Consider the following 14,953-nt stretch of genomic DNA (forward strand, 5'->3'; position numbering starts at 1 on the left):
TTGGGAAGTAACTAGAAAAGATGGATCCGTCCCGTTGGAAGTAAACTTCTCTATCTGTATTTATTGGCAAAGATAGCAATGCAAGAGGAGCCAGTCAGATAACTACCCTCAGCCAGAGGCCTGCAGGGAGAAGGGGTAGAGTGAGTTGGGTTCCACCAACTCCCTTTGGCTAAAATATTCACCCTCACCAAAAAAATATATTGCCTCATGATGGAAAATAAGCTATACATAGACTTTTAGTCTAATCTCATCCTTTTCTTCTTAAAGCTTAGGGTCTATGAATAAAGGATGGATGATACAGGCTAGTACAGAGAGAGACTACTGCAGTTCCCCTACAATGACAAAAGCCTCCAAAGGTATGGGTTGAGCCAAATAAAACTACTTAGGGAAACAAGTAGGGTACGTCTCCAAATTAGCAGGCGCTACCCTACCAGATAATCCCAATTCTGTGTCTTAAACCTATAGTTTCTTTCTAGCGTCCAGCTCAGTTTTACCTTCTGGAAGTCAGACTGTGCCTTACTTGGACACAGTTGCAACTTTATGTCTCATAAATGTGCCCATGGAAAATTCTATGATATCTTTCCCCTCCTCCACCCTGCCATGACTCCTTTTGTCACCATCAGGAAGTCACCTGCATGGTCACTTGCAGGTGAAGCTGGATCTGTTGAGATAGACTCAGCCATGACCTGGCTTCACCCCTGCCTGTCCCTTTTCTGTAAACCCAGTAGGGCTGGCTGTAGAGGCCAAAGAACCAGATTCATCCTATCTGAGCCAGTGAAGCATGCTCAGGACTCCTCCTGCCCACTGGGCATTGGGCCATGCTAAGGATAGCTTTCAGGGGAGAGAAAGAGGCCCCAGTCAAGCAGATGCTGGACAGATGTCAGCAGCACATAACTCCACTTATAAACCAGGGCAGAGGCTTCCTCTGGGCACCTCTACCGTGTGTGCTGAAGTTTTACTGTTCAAGCTTTTCCTGCAGCCAGGAAAGAGGCAAACAAGAGAGAGCTCACCCTCTCTGTCCTGCCCATAGGGGGCCAGTCTCTTTAAACACATTTTATTACAGAGACCAGCAGTCACCCTCCAGAATCCAAGGACACATGCCAGTTTTCCCTGTATGCTCCTTGGTCTGGCAAAGCCAAGTATCAGCCTACAAATAGCCAATGCAGGTTAAGCTACCGCAAGGGTGCATGAATGAGCCTCTATCTAGAAACTCAACCCAGAGGAAGGATGCTTCATCACAGGGGTTCTTTTTTTTTTTTTTTTTTTTTTTTTTTTTTTTTTTTTTGAGACGGAGTCTTGCTCTGCCGCCCAGGCTGGAGTGCTGTGGCCGGCTCTCAGCTCACTGCAAGCTCCGCCTCCCGGGTTCACGCCATTCTCCTGTCTCAGCCTCCCGAGTAGCTGGGACTACAGGCGCCCGCCTCGTCGCCCGGCTAGTTTTTTTGTATTTTTTAGTAGAGACGGGGTTTCAGCGTATTAGCCAGGATGGTCTCGATCTCCTGACCTCGTGATCCGCCCGTCTCGGCCTCCCAAAGTGCTGGGATTACAGGCTTGAGCCACCGCGCCCGGCCTATCACAGGGGTTCTTAACCTGGGATCCAAGAGCTCCTGCAGGATCATAAATGTGACCTGGGACTCAGTAAATTCCCTGAAACTTTTTGCAAAAATGTGTGGAGGGAGGTAATGGGAAGCAATGGTGCATTTTTATAGGAATAGGCTACAAATGTTCATTGGATGCTTAAAAGGTTCCATGACCTCTAAGGGATTAAGAACCACACACTTAGTGCTTCCTTGGTCTTTCCAAGAATCCATCCCAACAGAGGAATCTCTTAACCATCACAATTCAGTTCAATTTTCCAGTGGGTCAATTTGTTGGGCTTTTTGGGCCATGCTCTCTGGGAGGCCTCCTGCTCTGTACACATCTTTCAGGGCCTCAGAGCCACCCTAGTATAGGGTCTGATGATCACCCTTCCTATTCTGGGAGAGGGACAATGCCCAGGACCTGTGAGAGACTCCCTGAGACAGGAGGAGCAGGACACTCACCTTTTGCCTGCTACAGTGGCATCCCCTGAGGTCACTGTGGTGTCCCCAGTAATCATCTTGAATGTGGTTGTTTTGCCAGCACCATTCACTCCCAGGAGGCCAAAGCACTAGGAGAAAACACAGAGCTAGCCTGGCCCTAGAGACCAAGAAGGTCTAAAATGTCAGACCCTAGGGTAAGTGTGTGAGCTGGGGGAGGCATTTTAGATCTGGGCTGCATCAGAGGCCATGAGCCACGTGCTACTGAGCACTTGAAACACATCTAAGTCCCAATTGACATGGGCCCTGAGTGTAAAGATTCAAAGACTTAAAAACAACAAAAACTTGTCAAATATCTCATTAATAAGGTTTTCTATTAATTACATGTTGAAATGATAATATTTTGGATATATTGAGTAAAATAAAAAATACTGGTAAAATTAATTTTACCTATCTTCCTTTTACTTTTCTCATGTGGCTAGTGGAAGATTTAAAATTATATATGTGACTTGCATTATGGCATTATGTTCCTATTGAATATCTCTGCCTTATGGGGAGGAGAGGCAGGCACAAGAGCTGATGTTGGGAAGCCTTTCACTCGTGGTCTGCAGAGTACCCACCTCTCCAGGGCGAACTCCGACACACAGCCTGTCCACTGCCGGGCTGGAGGTGCCTGGATAAATCTGCAAGATACGAAGAAACCAGACTTAGAACTGAGACAGGTTTAGAGCAAGGAGGGGAAGAGGGAACAAAGAGCAAAGATGGTTTAGGAGAAAACTACCAGCACTAAGAGGTTACATATTGACATGGGCAGGCACAGAGGTGCGGTGAGTACTGAGACATCTCGAAGCTGACCCATGCTCTGTAGAAACGGAACACAGAAAAACGAGTGATGCTCAGCTGGAGTGATTCTCGCTGAGGCCCTGTGTCAGTGCCTGAGATGAATAGCAGGGAACACACATTGGAATTAGATGTTCTTGGAAGACAAGTTATAACACAGAGATGATGACCCCACATAAAAATTAGGAAACCAAATTGCTTGCATAAGCATATTAATTGATCTATAGAAGGAAAACAGCAACATCATGCCAACTGTGGATCTAACCAGCACCTCCAAACTCATACCCATTCCCTTACCTTGGTTAGTTCATGTAGCCTTAAGATGTCAGTTTTATTTCCACTGGTAATAATTCTTTGTCTTTCTTCAGCCACATCATCATCTTCATCAACAATGGGCCCCTTAGTGGGCTCAGCAATCCTAGATGAGGAAAAGGGGTCAGGATTGGGCTGGCTGTACAGTATCCTTGGCACTGTCCTTTCCATTGGACCTCTCTTTCATTTCCTTGCTTTTGCTAAATTCTAAAAAGGGCTCCCAGCAGGAGAGACATTAGGCATTAGGTAGAGAGGTCAAGTGCTCATGTCCAGAGTCAGCCTTGGGTTCCAGTCCTGTCCCCCTCATGTGTGATCTTGGGCATTGGACCTCTGAACCTTGCCTCCTTCAACCATGTGATGAGGAGGGGGTTAACAATACCTGTCTCACAGGATTGTGCTGAAGATGAACTCAGCATAGTACCTGGCACAGAGTAAAGACTCAGGGTCTGGGAGCACCGTCAGGACTAAAACCCTTCCTCTACAGCAAGCACTCAGTAAGGGGTAGTTACTAACCTCTAAGCCTTCCACTTCCTCCAGTCTGCCCTGCCAACTCCACCTCTCCAAAACAGAGTTGTCATCAGGCCACCTCATGCCTCAAAACCTTCTGTGGTTCTCCATCAGCTGGAGATTAAAGCCCTCCCTCTGCAGCTGTAGTTACAGCCCTGCAATCCAGCCCCACCTACCCTTCTCACTTACCTCTTGCACTAAGTCCTCTGTCTGCAATTGGCATCTCCCCCTTGTCCCAGTCCTATTGGTCATTCCCGTCTCCCAGCCTCCGCATGTGTTTCCAGTCCCTCAATGTCCTCCTCCTCCTGCCCCACCAAATGGAATCTTCCCCATCCTTAAAGACATAGCCTCTTCTTTGAAACTCTCCCTGACCTTCTGGAAGCCAGGGACTATGGTGTACTTCTCTGGTCCTCTTTAGGTCCTAAAGCAGGCAGGACTCATTCAAATATGTTGACATCAGAGTTTGAAGCTAATGAGTCAATTTGGGTAGTCAACCTCCTGACCCGCTCTCTCCCACACAAAGGCCTCTAAAAGGTGTGGCCAAGGCTGCAGAGAGGGTCTGCAAGGGCTGAGGGTGCCAAGGACAACAATTCCTGACACTGTCTCCCATAACTAGAACTGCTTGTGTATCCTGTTTCATCAGAATGTGTTGACACCTGTGATCTCATTCACCTCTCACAGTCCTGTGAGTAGGGAGGCAGATTCATTTCCAATAAGCCAATTCCCTGTGGATCAAAACATAAAACCAAGTCCTTGGAATCTATTTACAGGTGACCACACTTAGCCCGAGAGGAGGAAAAGTTAAGAAACAAAACACTATCGGGGAAAGCTTGCTAGGAAGGGCTGCTGCTTGGCAATTCAGGCCCCTGGGTGAGGACAATAAAGGTAGGCCAGGATTGCAGAGGGGAGTGAGGCAGGGGCCCACCAGCTTCAGGAAGAGCCTGTGGAAGAATGGCAATTGCCAGCTAACCTGGCATTTGAGAAGCCCTGGTCAAGAGTCAGGGTTGGCGGCTACCCACCTTCCTCCAGGGGTGGGAGGGCATGATCACTGCCTGCACCCCTCCACATGGTTCCCATGTTACTCCCATGCTCCCAAATCTCTAATTAGCAAAGGGGCCTGCTATGTCCGTTCTCTCATAAATACATTAGTCTATTTCCTAGTACTTTGGATATCCCGTAACCATTGTTATTTGCAATACTATCATCTAATCAAAATACACATTTGGTAATTAAATGAGAAGGATTAAATATCAGCAATTGAAATTAATAGCACTGCATTTTAAATATTTTAAAGAGGATGCTCTTCACATATTTGAATGTGCCATTTTAACCCGATTCCCTACTTGTATTATTGGAGAAAAGCCAGGCTTTCAGAATATAAAAAATACATCGTGGAGTGGGGCTCCTAAGGAAAGAGATAACCGTGTGGGTGTAAGGTCCAGTCCCGGATGGCCTGAGCTGCCCACTGACCCCAGGGTGTGGCATGGACATACCATTGGGAAAGGAAGAAGTGGCGCTGGACCAGGAGAGTCAGGAGGAAGTACACCACTCCTTCCACCACCATGGCAAACAGGTTCTTCCCAATCAGGTCCCAATGGAATGGATTTGCAGAGTGCTCCTCACCTGGGCATCGACAGGAATTGAGTCTGCTTCAGCCGCCCTGGCTCACCCCACAGACCTGGCCACTGCACACAGCCCACTAGACCAGGCCTTGTGTGGGAACTGAGCAAGAGCCAAACACCTGCCTCATCTGGGCTGCCCTCCATCCCTCCTGTGGCTCCCTAGCCATGGAAACAGAGGCACCCTAATCCCCTCTAGCTGGCAGGACTCTTCCAGCCCAACAAGGTCCCCTCCTAGCACCAGCCCCTCCCACAGTCTGATATAGAAGCCTCCCCCCCGCCGGTAGCCCACCCAGCTTTGGACCCAGGGCCCATGCTCCACAGGCCTTGGCTACCACCCACCAAACCGGGCATAGACATCTGTCACAGCCTGGCTCAGTGCAAGGTCAATGAGGCCCCGGCCCAGGCAGAAGTGGGGGAAGATAATGAGCAGCTTCCTCAGCACGGCGTTGAACCTGAGCAGCGTCTGAAACAGAGAATTAGGACTGTTGGAAATGGGGCAAAGCCCACCCACCCCTCTCTTCAGCAGGTGGGGCCCAGATGCTCTCACAGGACAGCACAGGGGAAGGCCTGCAGATGGAGAGTCCTTGCAGCCAGACTGGCCACTGGAGGGATTTGTCCAGCAGAGCATAATGGGTTTGCTGTGGAGGTCATGAAGTACTTATAAGCAGTGCCTCAGGCCAGGCCAAGGAACTAATCAATTAAATGACCAGTCAAGGACTAAGGCTCCCTGCAAGTTTCTAGTGGGCAGGAGCTGCCCCTTCGTCTAGCCAGGCAGCATCTTCTAAACATTTACTATGCTCAGTACCATGTGGGCACCGAAGCTAACTGTGAGGAACCTGCATTACTGTCCTTACCCCTCCCCTAGATGACTCTGGGGGTGACAGCAGGAATGTGCAGAGAAGCTGCAGCCCTCCTGCTGTCCACTTAGGGAGCTCTCCCTGCAGACTCACTTTGAAACAACAGGAGCCCTCCAAGGCGTTTGTTAACAACAGCTGCAGGGGGACAGCAGGCCCTGAGCCATCTCCAGTTCTGCTTTTCAGCCCCTCATGGGGCAACTACCATTGTCTAGGGAGAGGAGGGCTGGAGACTCTCTCTCTGGGGTCTGTTTTCAAGTGGTCAGACTTGGCACGTTGGGCAGAGCCTCCCCTAAGAAAATAGAAGGGACACTGAGGGGTACAAGGACAGCATAGCTCCTGGCTGGGCCACTGCTGTCCATTCCATCTGGCTCATCCCTGTCCCACAACCTCCTCTCTCTCCAGCTTCCACACCTGTGCCCACATTACCTCATCCTTCCCTGCCTACGCCCTGTCTGCCCACTCTTTCTGGAATCACTGCTCTTTGGCCTCTAGGCCAGGGCATGTGCAGGCTGTTACCTATTGCTCCAAGCAGGAAAGAATGTTCTTTTTTCTTCTGCTTTCTGAAAGATTCCTGTTCTTTAGATAGCTGGCTCAGAGACTGCCTTCTCCTATAAGCCTTCCCAGATTCCCATGAGAAAGTATCCATTCCTCTCTCCCACCACTTATCACATTCCCATGATTAATTTTTTAAAAATCTGCCTACTTTCTCTACTAGTCAGTGGGCCCCTGGAGGGTGGGCATTGAGTCCTAATTATTTTTGTGTTCTTCCTAAATACCTGCACAATGATTAGCTCTGAGTAGGCACTTCATTATTTATTAAATGGGCTAATGGAAATCTACAGGCTGAAATTGGACTTCCTCCACCGTGGCTCCCCCAGCCCCTGCAGCCTGGCTCTTCCCACTGCCTCTGGCCTGCAGCGTGTTATCCGCCTCGCTCCTCTGATGCTCTGTCACACACTGTATTATGGAGGATCATTACTGTGGCTTATATCAGCTGCAAACTTGGTGGGCAGGTCCTTTCCGGACTGGAACGGGAGCCTCTGGAGGGCAGGACGAGTGGGCCATGCTTGTTTATATCAGCACACCCAGCACATGGTGTTCAGCTAGTAAGGACCTCCTGACTGTGCAGGGGCGGCAGCTGCTGGGAGCTGGGGAGCCTCCTGTGGGATACTGGGGGTTTCCGCAGCAGCTTTGTATCTGATAATTTACATGAAAATACCAGCTTTTTGGAGGCGGGTGCTTAGCAAATGTTGGCTAAATGGGTGCAGCCGCAGAGGGGAAAATGTTCTAAGTTGCTTTAAGCTGCTATTTAATTATTCTGAAGGAACACTCTCTTAAGACTTAGTGGGCTGTGACAAACACGGCTCCGCAAAGCAGCGTTTTCAATCACCTGGGGGCTCTGGCCATCTGCTGGGGTTGTGTTCTTATCCCCCGGCTTTCCGGAGTCTGACTCCGACATGCTGAATTTCTTATCATTCATAGGACAGATGAGGCTTCATTACTTGCCTAGCGGCCACAGAAACCCTAACAAGATCTGGAAAGAGTCAGTCTCAGGGGCCATGGGTCTGGGGGGTTTACGGTGGAGACTCCGCACAGATTTGTCCTGTGTTCCCCAGCGGGGCCCAGAGGTGGGTGGAGGTGGGCGCTGCAGGGCAGCAGTGCAGATGTGCTGGCTGGTCCCACCCTCTGAACTGGGAAGAGCTAATGAGGAGAGGAAAGGTTGAGGCGCCTGGGGACACAGACACGTGGGGAGGTAAATGTTCCAAGGACAGCCACAGCCAGGACTCAGACACAGCAGTGGGGATTGGGAGTGTGGAGTGTAAAGACAGCCCTGCAGCGACTGCCTGCTTTTTTCCTGCCTCTTTTTATGGTTCAGTTTGGCCATCTGTCTCTGGACAGGGGGAGGTCAGATGGAAGGGACAACTAGGCTTGGCAGCTCATACAAGTGAGGCATTCAGCATGGAGAACCCCCAATCTCTTCCTCAAGATTAACTTGCCCAAGGAATAGTATATGTCAGAGTGTTACAATTCCATAAGAAAGTGGGAGAAAGAACGTATGGGGATTTGCTGATATGTCTCCAGAGCACACAGGAAACTCAAATAAGAGTCTGCCTCTGGAGAAGGGAACTGGGTGAGTGGGAAACAGGGGTAGGAAGGAGATTTTTTTTTATTGTTTGCCTTTTTATTCTTTTTAGATTTTGAAATCACCCAAATGTATTGTGTGTGTGTGTAAAACCCAACACCCAAAGTCCCTAAGGAAACCTTTCTGAAAGAGTAAGCAAAGCTTAAAGTTTATTGCAAGAATAAAGTTTTGCTTGCAGAATAAACACAGAAAACAATTTCACTCAGAGTACAGAAATGAAAAAGGAGTTTATAGGAAGAAAGAAGGAAGAAGGAAGGAAGGAAGGAAGGAGGGAGGGATGGAGGGAGGAAGAAAGGAAAATAGGAGGGCAGAAGGAAAGAGGAAGGGAAGGAGGAAGGAAGGAAGAACTGAAGAGTGAAGGAAGGAGCGGGGAAGGAGGGAGGAGGGAGGAGAAGAAGGAAAGAGGAAGGAAGGATGGGAGGGAGGGAGGGAGGGAGGGAGGAAGGAAGGAAGGGGGGTCAAGGGTGGGGAGGAAGAAAGTGGCATTCATCTGCATTCAGCTGCTACATGTACGATGCTTGCCCCTGGCTCTGCTTGACCAACACATACTCTGCTATCCTACTGATCAAACACAAAAGCCAAAGTTATGCTCACCCGGTTATTCTCAAATAATTCCAGGATGAAGGTAATAGCACTGCTGTTGATGCCGATGAACAGATTAGCACAAGACAAAGCCACATAGGCTGTGCTAGGGACATCAAACAGGAAGGATGCTGGGTACATCATGGGAATGACCGCCCATCTGTGTGAAATGAGACAACTCAGAGCAATGGAGTTCTACTTTCCATTCCATCTGCAATACATCTAAATATAATGCACTACCCTTACACCTGAGGTGATGTGTGTGCACTGGCCAGAGTCCCAGGGGACCAGAGAGATACTCCATTTGTTGGTCTCTGTGCCTCAACTTTAAATGGAGATAATAATGCCTGCCCTGACCACTTCATGGGGTTTTGTGAGGAGCAAATGGGCTGCTAGCTGTGTATGTACTCTGTAAACTACAAAGCCCTGTACAACTCATAGGCGGGTCCTCCACCCTGCAATACCTCCCACTCTAGCCTGGGTCAGCAAAGCCCAGCCGAGGGTCCCAGCAAGCTCATCTTCACAGCTTACAGTCAGGTTGGTTCCCAAATTCTTTATTTCCAAGAGAGATATGTGGAGACCAGTGCTCTGGCAAGGCTCTACTGGCCCACAGAGGAAGGACCAGGATCACTATTTTCATTTTACAGATGAGGAAACTGAGGCCCAGATGGATGCATTACTCATTCAAAGTTACACATGTGGGAAAGAAAGTTGCATGCTGGGCCCTGTAACTCTGCTGATGTAACCCCTGTGTCATCCTCTGTCCCTGACTCAGGAGGAGCTTTTTGGTCGGAGTCTTCTACTGTGTGCGGTAACTCTTGGCCAGTTCACATGGAGATGCTGAGCTGGACAGACTGGCCACAGATGAGTGAGAGTCAGAGCTGGGTGAGGAGCTGGGGAATGGCTGACCCCCAGGTTTTGGTCAAGGCCTCAGTTTGAGTAGAAGATTCAGACCATGTGGGACTTCTCTCATTGTTGCTGACCGGACCAGGCCTCAGGGATACCTCTGTCGGTGGAGTCAGAAACAGAAGCTAGACAGATCCCTGGTTATCAGCCTCAGACCCTACCTGGGGCTGGAAGCTAAACTTGCGGGTGCTACCACCACAGGACAGCCCAGGTTTTCTGTTAGGAGATGATCCCCCACCCCCACCACCGGGTTTCTCTTCAGAGGCATTAGCTAATGGCCCAAACGGCTTACCCATACAACAGGAGCAGTGCCACAAGGGCAGGAAGGTTTTCTGGAGAAGTGTAGGCTTTCTTCTGAAACCCGATGAAGATGCCCACGACCAGCCCAGCACTCACGGAATAATTCATCTCAGAAAGAGAAGAGGAGAGCAAGTCACTTAACCTCTCAGACCTGCTTCCAGCTCTGCAAAATGAGGGGTGGGGCCAGGCTTCTCCAGTTCGTAGGGTCTGGGATTCTCATTCGACTTGCTTGTTAAACAGTTCTTGGTTGGCAAACATATGTTAAGCTGTCACTAGTCCTCCTCTCCCAGCCTGCGCCCTACCTCCCTGCCAAGGGAACCTTCAGTGTGTATCTTTTGAAAGGATCAATTACAAAATTCTGCCTGGTCTCTCGCTCCCTAATTGGTCACAAAGTTTTATTGATTCTTCTAAGCATGTCTTCAGAATTCAGAAAAACTTAAAGCCTAGTTCTTGGCTTCACAAAACTCAAATAAATAATGATACCCTTTTAAAACAATTTAGTCCTACAGCCATTACACTGGGCACAGAAAGGGGACAGCAACAGTGGGGTTAGGGGAGGAGCCACAGTGGTCAGGAGCAGGGCAAGAACCAGAAAAGGGCTTCCTCAGAAGGCAACCTGGTGTAGGGTGTGGGGGCCTCAATGGGATGAGAAAGATATTCTTATAGGAGGCTGATCTGGTGCAGGGTATCAGAGCCAGAGCAGAATGAGGAGGACCTGCACACAGCAGAGGCAGCTGGAGCAGGGAGAGGATGGCATCCACATTGGGAAGGGATGGTGGCAGAGTTGAGCACTGTTGATGTTCAGGTGTATAGCTCCAGTAGATAAATGAGTTGGGAGTAAGAGAAGCCAGTGTCTCACTGTTGAAGGGAGTTACAGATGTGGAAAGATAAAAAACTAGAACAAGCCCTGTGGAGTTGGTTTTGGTGAGCTCATAGTGTTCAATGTGTAGGTAGGTAGAGAACTACAGATAGAGGTGTATGCATACCTGTGTGTGTACATCCATACCTTCCCTAGTTCTATCACTGAGAAGGCCTGGGAGGTGTGTGCATACCTGTGTGTGTACATCCATATCTTCCCTAGTTCTATCACTGAGAAGGCCTGGGAGGTGTGTGCATACCTGTGTGTGTACATCCATATCTTCCCTAGTTCTATCACTGAGAAGGCCTGGGAGGTGTGTGCATACCTGTGTGTGTACATCCATACCTTCCCTAGTTCTATCACTGAGAAGGCCTGGGAGGTGTGTGCATACCTGTGTGTGTACATCCATACCTTCCCTAGTTCTATCACTGAGAAGACCTGGGACCAATGGTGCTCCAGAGGCAATGAATATATCTAGCACACAGATCTTGGTTTCTGAGGGCCACTTCCCACTGGCAGGAACCAGGGCTTCTCGGGGAGAGGGTAGGGGTGGGGATAATGGAAGGATGAGCCTGGAATATCTTGCTGTGCCATTGAGCACGGAGGAGCTCTAGGGGAATGAGGACCTGAGTCAAGATGATACAGAAGCCAGCTTCAAGGGGCCCCCAATGACCACACTGGGGATAATGTGAATATCAAAATAAATAATGATAGTCTCAGATCATAGTCCATTGATTAACACAGGAACCATGACTGCATACAGAGATAAATACATGGATGAATAAATGGAAAGTTGTATAATGAATAGGATATTTATATATCTTTGAAGTGCCTCTACCGGAAATTTGTATTTATTATAGAGGGGAAAAGAGTAGTTTTACAGTGAAGAAGCTCAGCAGACACCTTCTTAAAGTGAGTGAATTGCACATCATCAGTAACAGAACAAATGGAAATCAGAAGCTACCTGATAGGATGCAGTGAGAACATAGCATCTGCTCAGTGGTACTGCTGCCAAGAAGCACACCCTCAACCCGGGCAAGAGGAAACCTCAGACAAGCTCAGACCAAGGGACATTCTGCAAAATAACCAGCCTGCAATCCTCAACAGCGTCAAGACCATGCGTGTTAATGCAAGACTGTGGAACTCTTCCAGGCTGAACAAGACTAAAGAAACAGCACAATCAAATGCCACGCATGATTCTGAGCTAGATCCTTTTCTCTGAAAGACATCACTGGGACAATGGGCGAAAAAGGAGTGGGGTGTGAGGATTAGGTGGTGGTGACACATCAGAGCTGGTTTCCTCATGTTGACAGTTTGTGTTGTGGTTGTATGGGGTGTGTCCTCATTTCTAGGAAGTACACATCGGAGGTGCTGAGGGGTGCGCGAGAGAGAGACAGGAAGAGAGAAACAAAGGAGAAGGGGCATCTTCTTGAGAAGTTACTTTCAAATGACTCAGAAAAAAAAGGTTTGAACTGTACTCGTGACTTTTCCGTAAGTCTGTAACTGTTTCAAAATTTTAAGGTAAAGAAAAATAGACGACACATACAAGAATTTAAAACATCATATATGTGCTAAGTGAATGACATAAGCAATAATTGTTTGTTCCTTCATTCAACTTTTTTGCCACTGGCTAATGGTGGTACTAAGTTCCAAAATGATAGATCACAGAGGTCAGATTCCAGGCCAGCTTTAAAATTCTGGAGCACCAGAAAGCCTGCTAACATGGTACCTGCCATCTTCTACCCTTCATTGCCCTGCCAGCTAGTATCACCTCGCACCTCAGATGTCCACCCTATCCTAGCTACATCTCTCCCCAAAGGCTCAGAGATCCCTGTAAGCACACGTGCATGCACACACAACACACACGTGGGCCAGCCCCAAGTGTGTAAATTCTATTTCTCATCTTTTAAAAAAAAAAGTAAAATTAAAAGCCCCAGCACTTTTCTAAGCATCTTTTCAGTGCTGATGGGCCTAGCTCCTTTTATATTAGAAACACAGGGCCAGTGTGGCACCTGCAATTGATGCTCTTATCCAAACAGAGGCTTTCAGGTTCTGACCTCCTCCCCATGCATTTATGAGTGTTTCCTTGTGTAGGCAGAAGAGATAGGAAATAATTTAGTTGCTACTGATAATTTCTGGTTTTGTATTGTTAAGTGATAGCTGCTTACTAAGCTGAGTAAGACAGAAATCATATCTTCAGGAATTCTAATATTCACCATCATTTTTAAAAGCCATGGAAGAGAAGGTCATTGGTATTGGTCTCCATCAGTTGGTATATCTTATCATCACATGAAGTGGAGGCTCATGTTGGTCTTAAAATGTTAAGATTTCACTACTCAAGACACCTAGAATAGACTGGGGTTGATGTCATAATGATCCCTGCTACATTATAACTAGGTCTTTACTACCAATTCCTTTGACCCTGCAACCTGTAATAAGGTACCCTATCCTGACCCCTCCCTACCCCCACCAACCTTGGTTGTAAGAAAGGCGATAGTGTGCTATTGATTTGATAAATACTGTTTCTTCATTTTTCACTGTAGTGGTGGTTAACCTGATATAGCGAAGGTCTGATTACTTTGACCACTGGCTGGGGTTGCCAGATTTGGCAAATTAAAATCTAGGATGCCTAGTGAAATTTGAGTTTCAGATAAACAACCATTTTTTTTTGTTTTGCTTTGTTTTGTTTTGTTTTTAGTGTAAATATGTCCTGTGCAATATTTGAAGTAGGGTATGCTTATACTACAAATTATTCATCATCTGAAAATAAATTTTACTGGGTGTCCTGTATTTACCTGGTAACCCTACCACAGGGGAAGTTTTACCATTACCCTTTTGAAGGTGGGGCAGGATTTGAGAAGGGGATTTGGGGTGAAAGACCCCTTCGTATTACCTTCTCAGAGCCAGACTGATTCCAGGAAGGCCAGGCTCATGCCTGCAGTGCAGCGATTATTTGACGGGCCAGAGGCCCCTTGGTGCAGGACACAGAGAGCCCCCATCCACCAGTTGTTAAGCTGCACCCCACAGCCTTTCCTAGCTTTGGGCTCCTAGTTCCATGCCTTTCTAAGAAGATGTCAAGGGACAGCAGATACACAAGGCCCTTGGCCCAGTGCTTTTCAGCAGCCCTGGCACCGTGAGAACCCCTCCCCACTCGGTCTGGTCCTTCAGAGCACACACAAGCTCCACCTTGGGCCCACGGAGGGGAGGGAGGCGCTATAAACTGACACTTACAATGTCCCAGAGGAAGTTGGTCACCCAGTAGGTGGTGGGGCTCACTCCACTGATAAACTGGAGGTGCTTGGATTTGTTCACCCGCTCCTGGATCAAATAAAGGACAAAGCTGGCTGGGACGAAGGACATGGAGAAAATCACGCAGATGGCAACCACAGCATCCACTGAAGTGGTCAGCCTGCAGCAGGTCCAGAGACACAGGGAGAAGGCGATGAAGAGGAAGGAGCAGAAGGAGGAGAAGATACAAAGTCAGGCTTTGGGAAGGCCTTATGCCCACCCAGGGGTGGCCTCCAGGTTCCCCTTCTCTACCCTGAAGCTGCCACTCCTCTAAACTGTCCATATGGACCGAGGTTCAGTGGGTATTTGTGGGTCACCTTTCTGTTTCATGTGAATATTTCTAGACAACCTTTCTTTTTATTATATTCTCTAATTATTTTTATGGTGTATAGAAATATATGTTTATATTAATCTTATGTACGGCAATGCTCTTATTAGCTCTAGTAATCTGTCTATAGAGTCTCTTGAATTTTCTATGTTGACAGACATATGGTCTGTGAGATTTATCTTTTGTTAATAATCATCTTGTTAAATCACATTTTCAAGAAGTACATCATAACACAAGGAAATGTTCATAATGTAAATTTAAGTGAAAAGAGGGCAGGTAAGTTGTACAGGGGCTTGGTTCTATTTATCCTTTCCTCAACTGAATAGAAGGCATCTGGCTAAGTGATAAGTTGGGGCTAAAGCCAGCCTGAACTTTATGTACAAGCCATAACCCC

At 47.9% G+C, this 14,953-nt stretch overlaps 1 protein-coding gene across 2 annotated transcripts in view; it reads right to left on the reverse strand.

Moving 5' to 3' along the window:
- Nucleotides 1-14,953, reverse strand: part of ABCA4 (ATP binding cassette subfamily A member 4) — a 139,570-nt gene that overhangs the window by 13,585 nt on the left and 111,032 nt on the right. For both annotated transcript variants that reach the window (XM_030936738.1, XM_010385128.2), the window contains exons 36-43: nt 14,175-14,352; nt 10,077-10,192; nt 8,891-9,038; nt 5,636-5,759; nt 5,168-5,297; nt 3,153-3,273; nt 2,636-2,698; nt 2,040-2,146 (exon numbers count right to left, since the gene is read on the reverse strand). In XM_030936738.1, the coding sequence (XP_030792598.1) occupies nt 2,040-2,146; nt 2,636-2,698; nt 3,153-3,273; nt 5,168-5,297; nt 5,636-5,759; nt 8,891-9,038; nt 10,077-10,192; nt 14,175-14,352 (987 nt within the window). The remainder of the gene's footprint in view (nt 1-2,039; nt 2,147-2,635; nt 2,699-3,152; nt 3,274-5,167; nt 5,298-5,635; nt 5,760-8,890; nt 9,039-10,076; nt 10,193-14,174; nt 14,353-14,953) is intronic.

Source organism: Rhinopithecus roxellana, chromosome 8, assembly GCF_007565055.1.
Source record: "Rhinopithecus roxellana isolate Shanxi Qingling chromosome 8, ASM756505v1, whole genome shotgun sequence".
In the NCBI taxonomy this organism is placed as follows: Eukaryota; Metazoa; Chordata; class Mammalia; order Primates; family Cercopithecidae; genus Rhinopithecus; species Rhinopithecus roxellana.